Source organism: Pan paniscus, chromosome 13 (genome assembly GCF_029289425.2).
Source record: "Pan paniscus chromosome 13, NHGRI_mPanPan1-v2.0_pri, whole genome shotgun sequence".
NCBI lineage: Eukaryota > Metazoa > Chordata > Mammalia > Primates > Hominidae > Pan > Pan paniscus.
In genome coordinates this window covers 71,810,352-71,829,485 of record NC_073262.2, presented here as the reverse complement: position 1 = coordinate 71,829,485, position 19,134 = coordinate 71,810,352, and the positions used below count along the sequence as shown (strand labels likewise).

Sequence of the window (19,134 nt, the reverse complement as noted above, 5' to 3'; positions counted from 1 at the left end):
CAGAAGAGAAAAGTGATAGATTAGTTTAAGATAGAAGTTCCAAACTGGCTGCATTTAACAATTGAGGCATTGAAATATCTGTACTTTTTCTGCACTTTCAAAATGTTTTAAAATCTATCCATTGAAGGGGAAATTTGACCAATTTTCTGGGCAATTTAATTTGCCTAGAAAAAAGTCAGTGAGGAAAATCATTTCCCCAACTCCAATTATTTTTTCCCCAAAAAGACATTATCTGGGAAAATTAAGATAAATGCCTGATTTCTCCACTTTCTATTTCTTGTATTGATGTGGTCTTAGAATGCTTTGCCACAGAATGCTTACTTCCAACCCCCATCCCAGAGGAGACTGTCTGTCAGGGAGGACTTTGACACTACCACAACCTTCAAGTTCGTATTCCTGTTATTATTATTACTGGCAGAGATAACATTAATACATTATAGCATTAATATGTTTATTTGAGGCATAGCGCAAAAGCATGAAAGCCCAGAAATAAAATATTTTTTAAAAATTTGAGCAGATTTCCCCCTTCCCCAAAATCTCTTTCCATTTCCCCTACTAAAAGTGCCATTTAAAAAAAAATGGAGCAAGACATTTGTAGCACATGGTCAAATCCCAGAGTGGAAAAAAGAATCCATAAACTTCTATTCTTTTCAAGGAACAGGGTTTTAGTTTGGGAAACCACTACCGGTCACCACAGGAAGCAACCTGCAACATTTCAATGGCTTAAAATGGCAAAGGTTCATTTCTTGCTCATGTAAAGTTTAATGACAGTCAAGCAACCCTCCTCCATCCCATAATTATACCATCAGGGACACATTCAAGGTTGCCAAGGCAGGAGAAGATCAACATGGTGGAGGCACACAGCCTCTTAACTTCCTGAGCCTGGAAATGACAGATATCCTCTTGCTCATAGTCCATTGGTCAGAACCGGTCACATGGCCCTGCTCTAACTGTAAGGGAGACTGGAAAATGCAAGAATATGCATTCTCATACAATTTACCCTTGTGTCACTAAATACTCCTTTATTATTTTCTTCTCACACACAGAACACCCTTAACCCCTTCCCAAGGGACATAGCTCATAGTCCATTCAGAAACTGAAATCCAGGACCTCTGGGTAATGGGCAGTAGCCACTCAATCAGTTCCAGATGTGGTTCCTCTTGGTTGGGAGACCCATAAACTAATAAACAATCGGCGCCGTCTGTGCCTGATAGGTAGTGGCGGAACAGGGGCAACACAATAGAAATAAACACTCCCATTGGAAAGGAAGAATTAGAGACTCATGGCCATCACCAATGTATAGCAATTCTGAAGTCCCACTGGGCTGGGATGACACATGTTGGCACAGGACAGTCCTGATTCATGTCGGCTGCCCCAGTGTAATTATGAATAGCACCACCTTCACTTTCAAAAGCACACTGGCTTGGAAAGGAGAGTAAATTACACAGCCACTCTGGGCAGACATTGTAAAGGTCCCTTCTTTGGGGAGTGGAGGGTATTTATTGATTCGCTCATGCCTCTGCTCTGGGAGGAGCTCCTGTGTTAAAATGTCTCTCATTGTTTCTGACTCTACCCTTTGAGAGTTTTTTCTTGTCTATTTTCCTCTTCAAATGAAGAGGGAAAGGGAAATATGCTACCATTAGGGCCAGCACAGCAGCTTTCTCACCCCACTTCTTGCTTATAGAAGGTCAGGAGCCCAGGAGTTTTTTTTTTTTTTTTTTTTGTTTCCAAGTCTCAAACAGTCATAGTATTTTGGTTTATTTGGTTATATCTTTCTCCCAGAAACATACCAGGCATTTGATCTGTTTGCTTCTAGCCTGTTCTAAAAGTTAGTAACCTGACCTAGTGCTCTTTTTGAGACATAGTTCTCAAATCTGCTTTTTTCTTTGCTTTCTTTCCTTCATAGAGTTCTGTCTGAACTTATTGTCATTTACATCCAATCCATGTAGAAAAATAGATGGGCAGTCATTTTATCCAATGAGGAGGTTTTATTGGGCCTTCGTGTCTCAAAGCCTTTTAAACTTCAGACTTTTAGTGTTTGGGATGTAGATACAGGTGGCTTTTCTCACACAGCAAATTTCTGGGCTTTATTTTATTTCTGCTTGTAAGTTAACCAGTTCTTCCCTTAGCTTCTCTCTTTCTTATACTATCTTGCCAAACTCAGGAATGGCAATCAATGCACATTGCTAACATTCTATCTTCTAACCTCGCTCCATGATTGACAGGTTCAGTAAGCGTGTGATCTGCCTTCCAGTTTTTCCGAGGTGATAGCTTTATCAAATGCTTTGACTTTGCATAACATGATCTCAACCTTTCCTGCCTCCACTATCAGTGTCCTTGTTGCTTGCCTCCTGACTGTTAATCCAATGCCAAATATTTTATGTTTTTATTATGGCAGTACTCTACTTCCCTCATCACTCTATGTTATTCGGAGTAATTAATACTAGCTGTTGCAACCAGCAAATCCTGAAGTCTCAGGGGTGTAACATAATGAAGCCTTGTTGAGCACTCATATAAAGGCCAACGCTGGTTTCACAGCCCTCCTGCATCTTGCAGCTGTGCTGCCTGGAACACATGGCTTCCAAGGTTGCTGCAGCAGCACAGGCGACACAGAGGAGGCACGTGTGCTTTTCATTGCTTCAGCCCAGTAGTGACACATGGCACCTCCAACTGACAGTACGTTGGCTAGAACTGGTCACATGGTCCTAATGCAGCTGCAAGGGAGACTGGGAAATGTAGGGAAGCACTTGTTTATTTGGTAAGCACAAACTGTCTCTGTCATGGAAGTATCTTGCTTCATAAAAGAAAAAGTTTTAATTTTAACTTGTTCTTACATTACAGGTAGAAAACCAACCCTGAAACCTTGTACAGAATATGAATATAAGTGTGGCAATGGGCATTGCATTCCACATGACAATGTGTGTGATGATGCCGATGACTGTGGTGACTGGTCCGATGAACTGGGTTGCAGTAAGTAAACACTTGTTTTTATAGTTCATTGTAGTAACTCAGGTTTACCTAATTAAAACATGCAATAACATAATGTAGACACTGACCACATTTTCTCTTTAATGTACTTTTTGCTTGAATTCCAGTCAAGCCCATAGCTAGCTGTGACTGAGTGCTTATCCTAGACCAGACATTGTGTCAAACATTCTACGTGCCTGGTAGCAATCTTATGAGTTAGGTGTTATTATCTCTTTCTTATGTACAAATGAGCAACGAACTTAGAGGTTAAACGAATTGGCCAGGTCTTACTGTCATTAAGAGGTTGACTCAGGATTTGAACTCTGGTCTGTTTCACTGCAGAGCACATCCTCGTCCCAGTCCACTGGGTGCCTCTTAGCACTTTAAGGCTACATATTTTGTTTATTAGTCTGCACATTACGGTGGGAGGATGGGGGAGGGATAGCATTAGGAGAAATACCTAATGTAAATGACGAGTTAACGGGTGCAGCAAGCCAACATGGCACATGCATACATATGTAACAAACCTGCACGTTGTGCACATGTACCCTAGAACTTAAAGTATATACATGAAAAAAATCTTAAGCCGAATGCAGTATCCTTGGTACTTGAAAATCCTTCTGAGGGTGTTTGATCAAGAAGGGAACGCCACAGGGGACCTGGGAAGGGACATTGATTTTTATTTTTAAAGTTGAGGGAGTGGCTGGATGCAGTGGCTCATGCCTGTAATCCCAACATTTTGGGAGGCCGAGGCAGACAAATCACTTGAGCCCAGGAGTTCAGGAACAGCCTGGGCAGCATGGCGAAACTCCGTCTTAACAAAATACACAAAAATTTGCTGGGTGTAGTGGTGTGCACCTCTAGTTCCAGATACTCGAGAGGATGAGGTGGAAAGATGGCTTGAGTGCAGGTAGGGGCTGCAGTGAGCTGTGATTGTGCCACTGTACTCCAGCCTGGGCAATAAAGCAAGACCTTGTCTCAAAACAAACAAACAAACAAACAAACAAAAAAGAAAGTAGAGGGAGCACTTTGTGTAGGAAAAGGATGATGAACATAACCAAGGAACAATTCTAGCTCAATATTTTGATGGAAATGTTAAAATGACATGTTACTAAGTCACACCTTTGTAGTCCATTTATGACTCATAAAGTGCTTTCACATACATTATTTAATGTGTTACTCAAGTTAGCCCCATTGAGTTGCTTTTGTTGTCTATGTAATAAAGCTCAGAGAGCTTAAGTAACTTCCTCGTGGTCACACAGAATGTCAGAGGCAGAATTGGAGCAGTCACGTAAGTCTAGGTTAGGAGGGCTGGCCTCTGGATCCCTGCCACTAGCTGTGCCACTTTGGGCACATACTGACCTCTCCAGTCTTTGGTTTCCTCACAGGAAAAAGGAGGCCCTTCTCCAAACTCTAGGAGCCTGTGACTTAATCATCCTAGTGAGCTCCATGTGCTTTCAACTTCTTGGGCTCTAATTGATTTTTTTCTGAGGCATCCAAAGGATTTTCTATCAATTTTTCTCCTGCGTGAGTTACAAAGAGGTGTGAATAACCAGCCATATTGAGTTGGCTTGCCATTTATTTCACATACGTTTTCTGTGGGACTTGGAGTTATTGACAGAATGAAGTGACTTGATAAAATATTTTAAAAACCTGAACATGATAGAATTTGCAAAACTGAATGGCAGGTGTGGGTTCTTACTCCCAGAGACTGATAGGTGGCTTAAAATAGACTACAGTACTTTCTTTTCAAATGGCATTTAATTAGTAGCAGGTTTTTTTTTTTTTTTTTTTAAGGAAATAAGTAGCACAAGCAATTCAGGTATGGAAGCAGCTTCTCTTTTCAGATATTAAGTGAATATGTGATATGGAATTCAGTCTTATTTCTCTGGGCTAATAATTTGAGGCATAGAAATCTTTTTTAATATACTAGTTCTTGGGTGCTGTTAATTTATTTGCCTTTGTCTTTTTTCTCCTTCCTCCTGTTCTCCTTCTTCTTCTTCCTTCTCCTCCTACTCCTTCGTCTTCTTCTTCTCCAAAAGCATCATTGAAGTGTTTGAGACACATTGTTCGATTTTTTAAAATTGAAGGTGTACAACATGACGTTTTGATATACTTATATATAGTGATGTGTTATAATCAAGCAAATTAACATATCCATTATCTCACATAGTTATCTTTAAAAAAATTATTTTTGTGGTAAGAGCACCTAAAGTCTACTGTCTTGGCAAATTTTTGGGAATGAAAATACATCAGCATTTTTTCTAGCACCATTCAGGTATAAAGGAAAGAAGTTAACCTCAGGTTGCAAATATTATTTATGTGATCATAAAGATAGATTGACTTGCTGTTTCTCTGGTAGTTCTTATTCCTTCTTCATAAAATGGAAAGTAGGGTATTTCTTTTATAAATAGAGTGCCATATGTTTGGGTTTGGGGAAATCAGTTATATGGGTTAAAATGGTGATCATTTTCAAATGAAAACAATGATAAGAAAGCCCTCACATTTTAGGAAGAATCCTACAGTGTCGTGTGGTTTCTGCTCTTGTTAAGGACTCTTGCTTCACAAAAGCGTGACTCATTTAGTGGATCACTTGGTCCAGAAATTCTTGACTCCTGGGACCCCTAATCCCTTTATAGATTTCAGAGCTGGGAGGAAATTACAAAGTCTAGTGATGCATGTGAGACCCACGGAGGTTATGTGACTGGCTCAATGATATCCAAGTTAATAAACCTAGGTCAGATTCATTTAGCAATGTAGAGGGGATATCACTGCTAACCTCACAGAAATTCAAAAGACAGTAAGGAAATACTATGACAAATTTTATGGCAATAAATTAAACAACTTATGTGAAGTGAACAAATTCTTAGAAAGACACAAAACTCTGAAAATGGATCATGAAAAAAATAGAAAATCTAAATAGATGTTTTAACAATGTACAGTTGTTAAGAGCTCCTATAATAAAGGCTGGGATCTTTATTATAAGACTTTCATGCATACAGCTTTGAAGTCTGCACTCCAAGGGCAGCATTCCATTGAATTTCATTGTACTTTATTTTGGTTATTTTTCTTTTTGAAACCCAGTGTTTTTAATGTACTCAGACGACATATACTGATATGATCATTTACCCTAAAGGACTCTGAAAGTGATTAAGTTCACCTCATTGCATACTATGGAAAACAGATAGATATAAATCTATTTTGATTTGAAAGAATTAAACCAGGAGATACCACAGTCTCTTTGGCTAAAATACTCAGAAGCCTATGACCAGGAGACTTTATTTGAGAGGTAGATGAAGCTTAAATCCTTAATGGAGATAACCACTGCCTCTCTTTCCCCCATTATCACTCAGTATCTATGTTCATCTTTGCCAGTTTTTCTGTAAGACCTAGGTTTGGGGATAGATGGAGGATAAAGGAAGCAAACTGATAAGAATGACAAGGACGAAAGCCAGATGGCTTGGATAGATACTGGTAGAGACAAGATCTTGGGGCAATGATGAACAATGAAGTGTTAGGGTAAAGTGTGAGCTGTTAAAAGTCTGTCTTGGAACATCTGGATCAGAATAACAGGGATCATTTATATGGGCTCTACAAAAATAAACTGAGTTTTGTTTTTTTTTTTTACTGTGAAAGTTCAATAACAATCAAAAGTAAAAATCATTTGAATCCCATCACTAAAAGAGAACTAACCTTTAAAGTTTGGTGTATTTTGCTGTCTTTTTTTTTTTTGCATATGTATATGTAAGAAATATTTCTTAGTATTTTGAAAAATTAAGAAATATTCTATACTAAATGGAGTTTTTCAGTCTTTTTTTCAATTTATTATAGGTATTTCCCATGTCAAAGTATCATTTGAAACTATAAATTTTAATAATCACATAGCAATTCATCATGTAGATAATCATAACTTATTGCTTCTAAGATGTATTTTTTTATATTTTAACATCTTTGAAGCCAAGATATGTATCTTACAATTAATAACATGTCAGTGTAAGTTCCAGACATATTCAATTTTAGTGTTACATAAAGTAATGGTGCATCAGTAATGTCTTAGTTTTTTTATACTATAACATAATTTATTCCCTATCACCGAACATACATTCAAGTTGTTTTCAAATGTTCTTATTATAAATATTGTTATAATCCTTAAACGTAAATTATACTGCATATTCCTTCTCAAGGGAAAATTCATTAACATGGAATAACTGGGAAAAAGAGTATGAATATTTTTAAAGTCCTTGGTGCATACATACATAGTACAAAATTTCTTTCCTTGTGTACTAATTTATGGCTCTAAGAGCAGTTGTATGATTTAGAACTCTATGTATTTTACTGCACCCTGGTCAACACTTGATATACATATATATATTTGTGTGTGTGTGTGTATGTATATATATATATATATAATCAATTGGTCAATGTTAGGGAAATTATAGTCTTCTTAAAATTTTATAATTTCCTATTTGTAACTTTGTGCTAACCTATCTGTATCCATGTCTTTTATTTATTTATTTATTTATTTATTTATTTATTTATTTATTTATATCTATCTGTTATCTATCGATCTATCATCTATCTCTCTATCTATCTATTGATCTATCTATTTGCAATAGGATTAAAGATAGTAGAGCAGGTGGTAATAGCTGTAGAGTGTAAGGCTTCATAGTTGTGCAGTCCAGAATTGGATGCTCTGAGGATAAGCCTAGGAGTGCTGCATATAATGTGAAAATTGCCTCAAAGTTTTAGCATTATATGCATTTATCTAAACGGTATTCAGACCACGATCAGAAATAGGAATCCTGACTCCCCCAGTGCCCTCTGTCCTCTCAAAGGGTTATGGAAAGGGGTCATCTCAAGATGTCCTATAGTTGGTTACGAGTAGGTGCTCCTTTTGATACACCACTTGACTGTTATTTGTGGCTGACTGTTATTTGTGGTTTGTAATGCTGGGATTTTGTTTTTCAGATAAAGGAAAAGAAAGAACATGTGCTGAAAATATATGCGAGCAAAATTGTACCCAATTAAATGAAGGAGGATTTATCTGCTCCTGTACAGCTGGGTTCGAAACCAATGTTTTTGACAGAACCTCCTGTCTAGGTAGAGTATATTTTTTCCAATTCCTGTTTAGGTGAACTTTACATTTAAGGATCTCCACCCACTCCCCTTTATTAAATAAATCACTATTTAATTCCCTTAATGGTACCATACTCATGGTTTCATGGTTCTAGGTCATTAAACTACTCAAGAATTGCTTTCCCCCACCTGCATGCATGCTATCTGACCAGTGCCTACCTAAGTGCTTGTCAGATACTGTGTGCTCAGTAGAGTCTGTGGAATTGATTTGAATGATGAAGGCCTTGGTGATGATGGCTGCTTATTGCACCAGTGTGTGAAATCAAAGTTAATTTAAAAAACAAACTAGGCTTACTTTCTTCATTGTAAGTCAAACAACCAACACGTATTTATTATACACCTACTTACGCCAGACATAGATGAGTTGTAAGGTATGGAGTCAGAAGGTAGCTTATCAAGATGGTGAGTGATGGGCATGATTTTAGGTGCCTTTTAGTATTTGAATTTACTGTTTCTAATTCATGATATGTCATAGTCAGAAGATTGTAAGAGTTCCTTTTGGACTTGAAGCTTAAGAACTCAATTGAAAAACTAAATCAATGACTCCTGTTCCTGAAGCTGGTTAGCAGAAGTGAAGAGACACCGAACAATACAACAAAACATATGCCTTCTGAAAGGGAAAATGTGCTCTGCTATTGCAGAGTCATAGAGTTTAAATCCTGTCTCCATTGCTTATCAGCTTTGGGACTGTGGGCTTAATCGTCCATACCTCTTAAAGTCTTTTGGCAAGATTAAACGAGGAAAATATTTGAAAAGCATGTGAAACAGTATCTGAAACTTAGTGTTTCACAAATGTTTGTATCATTGCTTATTTTCTTCTGTACCCTTCTCGGTCCTCATTGCTGGTGAATATGGGTTTAAACAGAAGCAAGATCTCTAAGGAATGGATGGGAACAGATGTTGCGTGTTTGGTTTTATTTTGCCTACAGATATCAATGAATGTGAACAATTTGGGACTTGTCCCCAGCACTGCAGAAATACCAAAGGAAGTTATGAGTGTGTCTGCGCTGATGGCTTCACGTCTATGAGTGACCGCCCTGGAAAACGATGTGCAGCTGAGGGTATGATGGATTCATGTTGGGATTAATTGACTTTTGGGGAAATAAATACTGCTAAGTACACTATACGAGGACAGAAGCTTCAGCTTCTCATAGTTTTTCTTTTCTTTCTTTTTTTTTAAACTCGCCAGCTGCTTCTCTTCCAACACCTCTTTAGTCGCTCCTTCTCTCTCCTCCCCTGCCAGCTTAAAACAATAGCTACATCCCCCAACAAATATGTAGCAATTAAAACAAGAGCCAGGTGTTACTTATTATAATGGATTTAGCCTCTTGTCTACCTTGATAAAAACTTCAAAAAGTGGACAAGATGTCATCTTTCTTAAGGCTCAAACAACAACAAAAGCTTGCCTATGGGATGGTCATCAATAAAAGGAAGGTAACAAGGCCCTCTAGCTCCCACTCCACTGAGAATAAGATTTGAGGCCCAGTAGTCCAAGAGGGCTCGTGAATTGGGGCAAATCAAGGACATATCCCTTTTGTATTGTTCATGGACTACTGATCACAGGCAGAAAGGAGTCTGGCACAGTCATAACTTCAATCATGAGTTTTACGTTTTAGGTTGATGCCAGTGTCTGACAATCGGGCCTGATAAAAACAGAGAAAGAATGTAAGTCAGATGTATTATACTCCAAATTCCAGAGGCCTGATCTAAATCATCATATCCTAGTTAAGAGGCATGGGTCTTTATTTTGAATTTGAAGTTTGTACTAGAGTTTAAGGAACTTGATAAGAAAATAGCACTTTATTTTGTAAATTAAGAGTAAATGGCCAAAATGGCTGTTCAATTTCTTCATACAAATTGAGCTTTTAAAGCATACATTTGACTAGCATACTTACATATTTTACCCTCAAAACACTGTTGACAGTGAATGAAAACTAGAGTGAAAGCATTTGAACAGTTGGTCTGGTAATTAAGCAGCAATTTTTTAAATGTTTAAATCCTTTAACTAAGGACATGACTGAAACAAATTGGAATATTCATATAAAACATAATGTCAAGATAGAGGAAATATATAAAATGAACTTTTAAAAGTTACTTAAATTGGATTCAGTTGACATTATGCAAGTAAATTAAACTTAACAAATTCTAGACAGTGCATCTTGGGATGAGTCACCATTAAGTAGCTGCTTTAGGTTAAAAAAATTAAATCAAGGACAAGCTAGGTTTATTTTGTCATTAGCTAGGAGCTAAATTGGGTCATAGAGCTGATTACCTGCTAAAAAGAATCATAAAATCTGTCAGGAAACAGTAAGGAATGAGACTTTTCTGGTAAACTTTTAGTAAGACTATAAAAGTATTTCTTCTGTGAGATAGAATGTCTGCAGTCTTGTCTGTTTTGATGTCAGTTAATAAAAACAATTCAGTGAAAATGAGGACTCTATGTAGGGTTCTCAGTCTAGCTTTGTTCCATACTACCACTGAGTACAAAGAATAAAGAACTGATAATGTCCCTAAGAGACATATTAGCTTTCCACTTGAAGTGGAGAATGTCAAGTCACGGATTTTGTAACCCAGTTGGATAGTCAGCTTTATTGATTAACAGAGATAGTCAGATTCCTATAAAAACTCATGTTCTTTAAAAAGGGGACAGGTACATACTGTGCATTTTATATCCTACTTTATATAGGAAAGTATAATTCAAACAGATAAAGTAGCCCTTTGTTTGTTTACAGGTAGCTCTCCTTTGTTGCTACTGCCTGACAATGTCCGAATTCGAAAATATAATCTCTCATCTGAGAGGTTCTCAGAGTATCTTCAAGATGAGGAATATATCCAAGCTGTTGATTATGATTGGGATCCTGAGGACATAGGCCTCAGTGAGTATAAACTTTGGCATCTTTCATTGATATTAAGTGACTTTATAGAATTTTAAGGTGTTGACTTTTAAAGAATTTATTGTTTAATGAGTGAATTTTGTTGCATTAGTGGAGGAGGAAACTCTTCCAATCCAGCATGCTCCTGATGCCTTAGTGTGGCCTTGAATCCCAGCCAAGCTTTCCTGATTTCTTTCTAAAACTCCTCCGATCACTGGGGTTTATCCTTTCTGGACCATCTCACATCTTCTTGTATGTTGAAATTTCCTTGTCCTTGATACTGCAGATCTTGTTCCTTCCTACCATTGTACACCTTGAAAATTTCTACTCAGACCTCAAAGACCCAGTTTAATATCACCACCTCTGTGACAACTTCTATCACTCCTTCTGGCAGAGTTCTATGATTGCTCACCATGAATCTATGTCATTTTATGGCACATGTTACTCTAAGTTATATAGCTAGTTGACCACATAATATCTTTCTATCCTCTAGACATCTGCTTTTTGGGGACAAAGACTGAATCTAATTTATCTCTAAATGCCTAGCAGCTGACCCAACATCTAGTACACTCTATGTGGTAGGTGATCAAAAAATTTAGTTGAATGAAGGAAAAAGATGAATAATGCTTATTGTTGAATCTCTCATGGCTCTATCTGGTGTTGGGGGAGATGACAGTAGGGTAGGAGTCAGAAAACTTGTCTTCTGTGCCTGTAAACTTATCTTTTATGCCAGTCTCCCTTATCTACTAGCTTTGTGATCCTAAATAATTGTAACGATTCTCTGAATCTCAATTTTTTTCTACAAAATCAAAGTAGTAATCTTGTTCTGTCTGCTTACCTCTGAGAGTTGTTTTGAAGATTGAATGAGATAGTAGATATGAAAGGCTTTGAAAACTATCAATAACTATGCCAATGTAGGATTTATTATTGGTGTATTTTCACACATATTCATGCAATACAATACACTTTTCAAGAATGGTGCATACCTAGGAAAGCAGCAGGTGTCCAGTGCATCCCTCTACAGTCACAGTCTTCCTATGCTTTTAACATGCCTGCTGTCCACCATCCTTCTGTCTGTATATAAAATAGGACTTCTCGTTGACATGGCTTCTTTATTGCCTCTGATCTTAAGTATGCTTTCAAATTCTCAACAGCCTGCCCTGGTTTATCTCTATACATTCTGTTTTGGAAACTAGAACTTGATCCTAATAAGAGTAAATAAGCACTTTGTTGAAATACGTTTAAATGAATCACTTTTAAATAGAGATGACTAAATCTCACTAAGTTCTCAGTTGAAGCATTTGTAGCTCATAGCTCAAGTTTGATAGGTTTTAAAGTTTGATTATACTGATGTCATTGAATTATTCGTATTATAACAACAGTGAGGAGGGAGGTAGAGATGTCAATAAACGAACAGTACTTCACCTGATTAGACCCCTGTTCTTCCTTTACTTGATGCTCTTGACATGAAACTGACCTGTGTGTCTTCCTCTGTAGGTGTTGTGTATTACACTGTGCGAGGGGAGGGCTCTAGGTTTGGTGCTATCAAACGTGCCTACATCCCCAACTTTGAATCCGGCCGCAATAATCTTGTGCAGGAAGTTGACCTGAAACTGAAATACGTAATGCAGCCAGATGGAATAGCAGTGGACTGGGTTGGAAGGTAAATTTGCCATACATTCCCCCCTTACCTGTTCTGTTTTCCTGGTTAGAGTTCTCTACTGCACTCCATGGGCCATGAGTGAGTCTGGGCCTGGATATGAGTACACTCAGCCATGGGTGCAGCTGGGCAGTGGTTGGGCTTGCTGAAGCCCCAGCAACTACCTCCACTTACCCCAGCATGTCATGGAGACATTATCATATCCTGTATTCTTTGTGGGCCATGAAAAAAATTGGGAAAGCACCCAGGTCAATATCTGGATATAGATATTATATCTAGGATATAATAGTGAATATTATATTTACTATAAGTGAATAGCATTCTTGCCAACAGAGTTCTGGATTCCAAAATTAACTTTCAGTATGGCAGCACTGCTCATTTTGTGAAGAAATGGGACAGCCTCACAATTCTCCCAGCAAAGCAGTTGAGATGAAACTTTTTTTCTATGGTAGTTATCTTGGGGACAAACAATCCACATCTTGTGTTTTTAGCAGGCTTCTAGTTAAAACAGATTGGAAATTTGACTAAAGAAGTCTTTGGAATTGAGTTGATAGAGGTGTCAGTCTCTTCTGTTCTTCTAGACCTTCTAGTGGCCCAGGGACCAGAGCCACACATTTTGGATGGTTTTTAAGTAGAACTTAAGTAGGGTTATCATCAGGTAGGTGTGTGAGGTACAAATGGATGTGGAGAAGTTAGTAAGCTCATTCTTCAAGGAAGAGGTTTGCACTGACTTACATTGGTGGGAAAATGATTCCTTGAAAATGAACTAATAATGCAAACATGTTTGAGGGGGAAGGTTCAGGAGTCACTACTCTCCTGGAGAATGGATAGTTATTTTCAGTGTAAATTCTTTTTCACCTTTTAAAAAATGTGGCTGGTGTTCCTGGAAGAGCATCTTTGAAGAAGCTAATTGGGTCCCGCTGTGCCTGCAGGCTAACAGGAGACTCATTTTAGCATTTTCAGTCAAGAAACAGGGCCTTAGAGTACTGTTGCTAGAGTCAGGAACTCAAAACTCCAGACATTAACACTGTCTTCTGAAAACCAACCAGGGAATGGCAGATCTGTCTTCTTGTTTGAAGTTTTACCTCTTTCTCAGCCTTAATGAATAAGAGAATTAAGAAAGTGGTGGAACTTTTTCTGCTTGTAAGAGACTGAGACCTGCAGCCTCAGAAGTGGAAATAAGGCAGGACAGTCTTGCAGAGTTTGTTATTTTAAAAGGTTGTTTCCACTCATCTTTGAGCTGACACCAGGTTCCTATTGATTCTAACGGGGCTCTTTCCTGAGGAGGAAACAGACTCATGGGCAGTCAGAGTTAAGGCACCAGCCCCACTGTGCCTTATGACTTCTACCTAGAAGCCTATGTCTCATAATAATGCCAGTCAGAGGCCAGTCTGACTGCTGTGTCTATGGTAGTTATCTTGGGGACGAGCAATCCACATCTTGTGTATTTAGCAGGCTTGTAGTTAAAACAGATTGGAAATTTGACTTTCCTGTTTAGTCTTTGGAATTGAGTTAATTCCATTGTGGATCCTGCGTGATTCAGGTGCTTTGGCTGTTGGGCAGGAGTCCCCTCAATTCCTTACTCTTCCAAGTGTAACCTGCCAAACATGTCCCCTTGGCTGTAGTTCCCCCAAGAGAGGGGGACTATGGTCTGATGATAGGTATCTGAGCAGCTCTCTCACCAGCCAAACGAAATGCTCTCATCTTCAAACCTTTTACCCAGTAATGATTACTCTAGGCTTTGCAGTTGTCTAACTTTGTCCCTCTGAATTCAGGCATATTTACTGGTCAGATGTCAAGAATAAACGCATTGAGGTGGCTAAACTTGACGGAAGGTACAGAAAGTGGCTGATTTCCACTGACCTGGACCAACCAGCTGCCATTGCTGTGAATCCCAAACTAGGGTAAGTACTTGGAGAAGTCTTCAACATCTAGATATTTCTCCCTGGATTCTCATCAAATTCCATGTTTCTTATAATTTTTTTTCCCTAGTTTAACTGAAATTGTCCTTCAGGTTTCTGGGAGTAGCGTCTATGACTGTTTCAAGAATTATAACATGCCCTTGAGATAATATAGAACCAACCATTTCTGATGGGGAAATTCCTTTAGAACACATCTGAGAATCTTTCTAGTTACATGGATTCCTTGCCAAATCAGAGCTCTGAACTCTAAAGTTCTTTGTGGATATAACTGTTTTAAGTGAAGGTTTCAACAGAATTGTTTTTCCTTTCATTTGGATGTTTTAAAGTAACTCATTCATTGAAATCCAGCTAGGGATTTGGTCATATTTCATTTAAAAATTAAACGTTTATATCCAAAATATATAAATATTTAAAATGACACATGTATAAATATATATTATCCATTTGTAGAAATATTCCAATTTGCAGTTTATCTATAAATCATCTCAGTGTAAATGAGAACAAGTTTTGTTATTTTTCTCTACATTTCAAGACATTTATTTGAATAATCACTAAGCTGAAATGACTTGGTATTTACATATTAGCTTAGCCTCAGAATAGTGACACTTTAAAAAAGTTTTTTGAATGACCCCAAATAATTTTCCTACTTGGGCAGGACCAGTCTAGCCCTCTGTAGATATGCCAGTATTTGTAGGTAGAACCCTATGAGCTGTTATTACTTTAATTCTGTTATATTTCATATGTTAAATCATACCCTCAGAAACTCAGCAATGAAATATGAAAAATACTTGACTGATGAGATTAACCTGTAATGAGGACTTGTCCTCAGCATTAGTCATTGCTGCTTATATCTTATCTACACAATATATTAGGAGCAAAGAGATGCAGTGTGTTCTATGGTGTGAATGATGTGACTGTTTCCAGTGTGCCGTTTAATTTTTTCCTCTGTAACTAATGTTTAAATTCATCTGATATTATGATCATACTCTGATATCCCTCCACTGTTTTTTTCATAGAAATTCTTTTTTTTTTTTTAATTTTTTTGGAGATGGAGTGTTGCTCTGTTGCCCAGGCTGGAGTGCAGTGGCATGATCTCGGCTCACTGCAACCTCTGTCTCCAAGATTCAAGTGATTCTCCTGCCTCAGCCTCCTGGCAGCTGGGATTATAGGCACCCACCACCACACTGGGCTAATTTTTGTATTTTCAGTAGAGACAGGGTTTCACCATGTTGGGCAGCCTGGTCTTGAACTCCTGACCTCAGGTGATCCATCTGCCTCGCCCTCCCAGTGTGCTGGGATTACAGGTGTGAGCCACCACACCCAGCCAGAAATTCTTATTTTAGTCTTTGTAATTCCTTTCTCTCTGGAATGGCTCAGTGTAGTCCTGTGAGGGATAGGAAGTAAGAAAGGAGTGAGAAAGGGTTTCACTGCCTGAGGCCTGCAGACCCGACCTACAACCTCCTCATTTCATGATCCATTTGAAAGGCTCATCATCCATAAGTTTTATAGGCATAAGCATATATGATGTGTTGAACCTTCTTACAGCTTCTGCGGTATAAGATCTGCCAGTGGGTCCAAAGGATGATGAAGATGATAACTACTGATAATACCAGCAACAGCAATGAAAAGTGCCAACATTTATTATATTCTTGCTGTGTGCCAGCTACTCTGCTAAGTGTCCTACATATATAAACTCATTTGAATTGTACAAAGGATCTATAAATTAGTCATAGGTTTCTATCCCTTATTTACATAGATGGGTAAAATAACACCATGCTCCTTCAGACAGCAACTGTTGACTATAATATAAGACAGAAAGGGAGAATTGTCATGAGGACACTGCTGAAAAACACTGTGATAGTTCTCCTAGCTTACAAGCGTTCAGGGAAGCTCTATGGAGAAAGTAGCACTGAACTGAATGTTGAAGGTTGGGATCCACTGGTAGTATAACCAGTGACAAAGTATGTGACATGTGAGGTCAGTGTGGGTGAGAGTGAGAAGAGCCACTTCCCAGAGAAAGTGGGACTGACATAGAACCTGGATGGATGTCTTGGGTACTGATAGGCAAAGGAGCCAGGCCGGCTGTTCAGAAGCTCAGGGAATAGCATAAACGAAGTCATGGAGGAAACAAAAATCATTCTGTGTACCTTTTGTGTGTTTTTTCCATTCCATTCCCTACCTTTTGTTTTTTTTAGTTTTGAGTATTTAATACTTTTTAATTTAAATTAAATTGAATTAATTAATTTACTTATACAGACAGGGTCTTGCTCTGTCACCCAGACTGGAGTGCAGTGGCATGATCATAGCTCACTGCAGCCTTGAACTCCTGGGCTCAAGCAGTCCGCTGCCTCAGCCTTCTACTTGCACACCACCATGCCTGGCTTATTATCTTTAAGAAAACGGCTTATATAATTCACATATGGTATGTATGGTATGATACAACTTACCCATTTAAAGTGTACAATTCACTGGCTTTTGGTATATGCAGAGTTGTGTATCCATCATCATAATCAGTTTTAAAGCATTTTCATCACCCTACAGAGAAACCCTGTTCCTCTGAGCCACCATTTTCCTGCCCTCAGTACCTGCTAATCTGCTCTCTGTCTCTATAGATTTGCCTATTCTGGACATTTCCTACAAATGGAATCCTACAGTATGTGGTTCTTTGTGACTAGCTTCTTTCACATGTGTGTCCTTTTTAATGAAAACCAAACAAGGTGGTATTTACCAGTTGTTGAGACTTTAAAGGCCCCTGGCTGCATTTTTTCCAGAGCCCAGTTTGTCTAAAATCCACACATTCGTCAGTAGAATTTAAAACTTGGCCTATGCCTGATGACTGGTTTAGACTACAGGCTGCAAAGCAGTGGCTGGTGGGCCAAATATGGCCCATAGGACATATTTGGCTGGGACAACACAGAGCTTTAAGATTTTTTTTTTTTTTAACATAGCGCTGACATTTAAAATTTAAGAAAAGAAAGAAAACCTGTATTTCTTGCTCTGGAAATCAGAGGAACGGATTACACTGGGTAGGTCTGCCTTCCTGGGCACTGACAGGAGCTCTTACACAGGGTCTTGCTCTCCCCATTACTTGATATTTACAACCAGGATCTCTCCTCATTCATCTTACATACCTGTTCCTCTCCAGGTATTTGAAATCATGCAATCCCTGGTCTAGGTAATTCAATGTCAGATCGTCTTTGCTTACATAGACCCTTGCTCTACAATTAATTATTAATTGGATGCAAAAGACATATTTAAAAAGAGTTGCTGGGTGTGGTGGCTCACTCCTGTAATCCCAACACTTTGGGAGGCTGAAGTGGGGGGATTGCTTGAGTCCAGGAGTTCAAGACCAGCCTGGGCAGCGCTGGTCAAACCACGTCTCTACTAAAAACACAAAAAACTAGCCAGGCATGGTGGCACATGCCTGTAGTCCTAGCTACTCAGGAGGCTGAGATGAGAGGGTCGCTTGAGCCCAGGAGTGTAGTGAGCTATGATTATGTCGCTGCATTCCAGCCTGGGCAACAGAGTAGCTCCATGAAGATAGAAATCTTTGTATGTTTTGATCTCTGATAGATCCCAAACACCGAACAGTGCCTCTCACACAGTAGGTCTTCAATTATATTTCTTGAAGAGTGAACAGCTTTCATAATGCATTTTAAAGGGTCTGAATATCCATCCGTTGGCCAATTTCTATTAAGGAGGTGCAGTTTTCTAGAAGGATAAATCACACATGCTCTTGTGCCCCTATTTTTGCTCCCCATCTTCTGTAAAATATAAAACTGGTGTCACTGAGCACCCAGGTCCCTGAGATAAACAGTTGGTTTCCCCGTAGGTAATGCCCTGTGCTCTGCTGTAGTGGAGAAGTCCTACCAGGTGAGATGCTACAGTGAAGAAATCTTCTGTTATAGGCTTATGTTCTGGACTGACTGGGGAAAGGAACCTAAAATCGAGTCTGCCTGGATGAATGGAGAGGACCGCAACATCCTGGTTTTCGAGGACCTTGGTTGGCCAACTGGCCTTTCTATCGATTATTTGAACAATGACCGAATCTACTGGAGTGACTTCAAGGAGGACGTTATTGAAACCATAAAATATGATGGGACTGATAGGAGAGTCATTGCAAAGGAAGGTTAGAAATTAGTTAGAAAGTAATATATTAAATTAATAATTAACATATTTCTAATGTCTTTGCCTGTTTTCTCTAGAAGGAGCCCTGCTCTTAGGAAATGGCTTATATAGTTTTTTAGATACCACCCCTCCACCCCCACCAACTCCCACCTGCTGAATTAAATGCAGATGAGTTCATTAGCAATAATTAAATCCTTTTCGTCCTTTTTACACAACTTTAAAAAAAATGCTTCTCAGCAGAAGATATTGAAATAACTGAGTTTCCTGTTAGGTTGCCCCAGTAGAGGTGGTTTCATGTGTACCAATGTTAATTCATGTCTAACCGCTTCTGGACACATTCATTTTCACTTTACTAGATTGCCCAGTATGCACAACTGTAAATATCTAGAAGGAGATGAACATTTTTTGTTGTTGTTGTTCAGACTCTGCAGAATTGCAATGACCCAGC

The 19,134-nt window shown here is 38.6% G+C and overlaps 1 protein-coding gene across 1 annotated transcript in view; it reads left to right on the top strand.

Annotated features, from left to right (window-relative positions):
* The window catches only part of LRP2 (LDL receptor related protein 2), a 237,804-nt gene that overhangs the window by 199,511 nt on the left and 19,159 nt on the right, over positions 1–19,134 (top strand). The window contains exons 63-69 of the mRNA XM_003824300.6: positions 2,842–2,970; positions 7,936–8,067; positions 9,033–9,164; positions 10,836–10,979; positions 12,474–12,639; positions 14,412–14,540; positions 18,467–18,687. Coding sequence (XP_003824348.3) covers positions 2,842–2,970; positions 7,936–8,067; positions 9,033–9,164; positions 10,836–10,979; positions 12,474–12,639; positions 14,412–14,540; positions 18,467–18,687 — 1,053 coding nt within the window. The remainder of the gene's footprint in view (positions 1–2,841; positions 2,971–7,935; positions 8,068–9,032; positions 9,165–10,835; positions 10,980–12,473; positions 12,640–14,411; positions 14,541–18,466; positions 18,688–19,134) is intronic.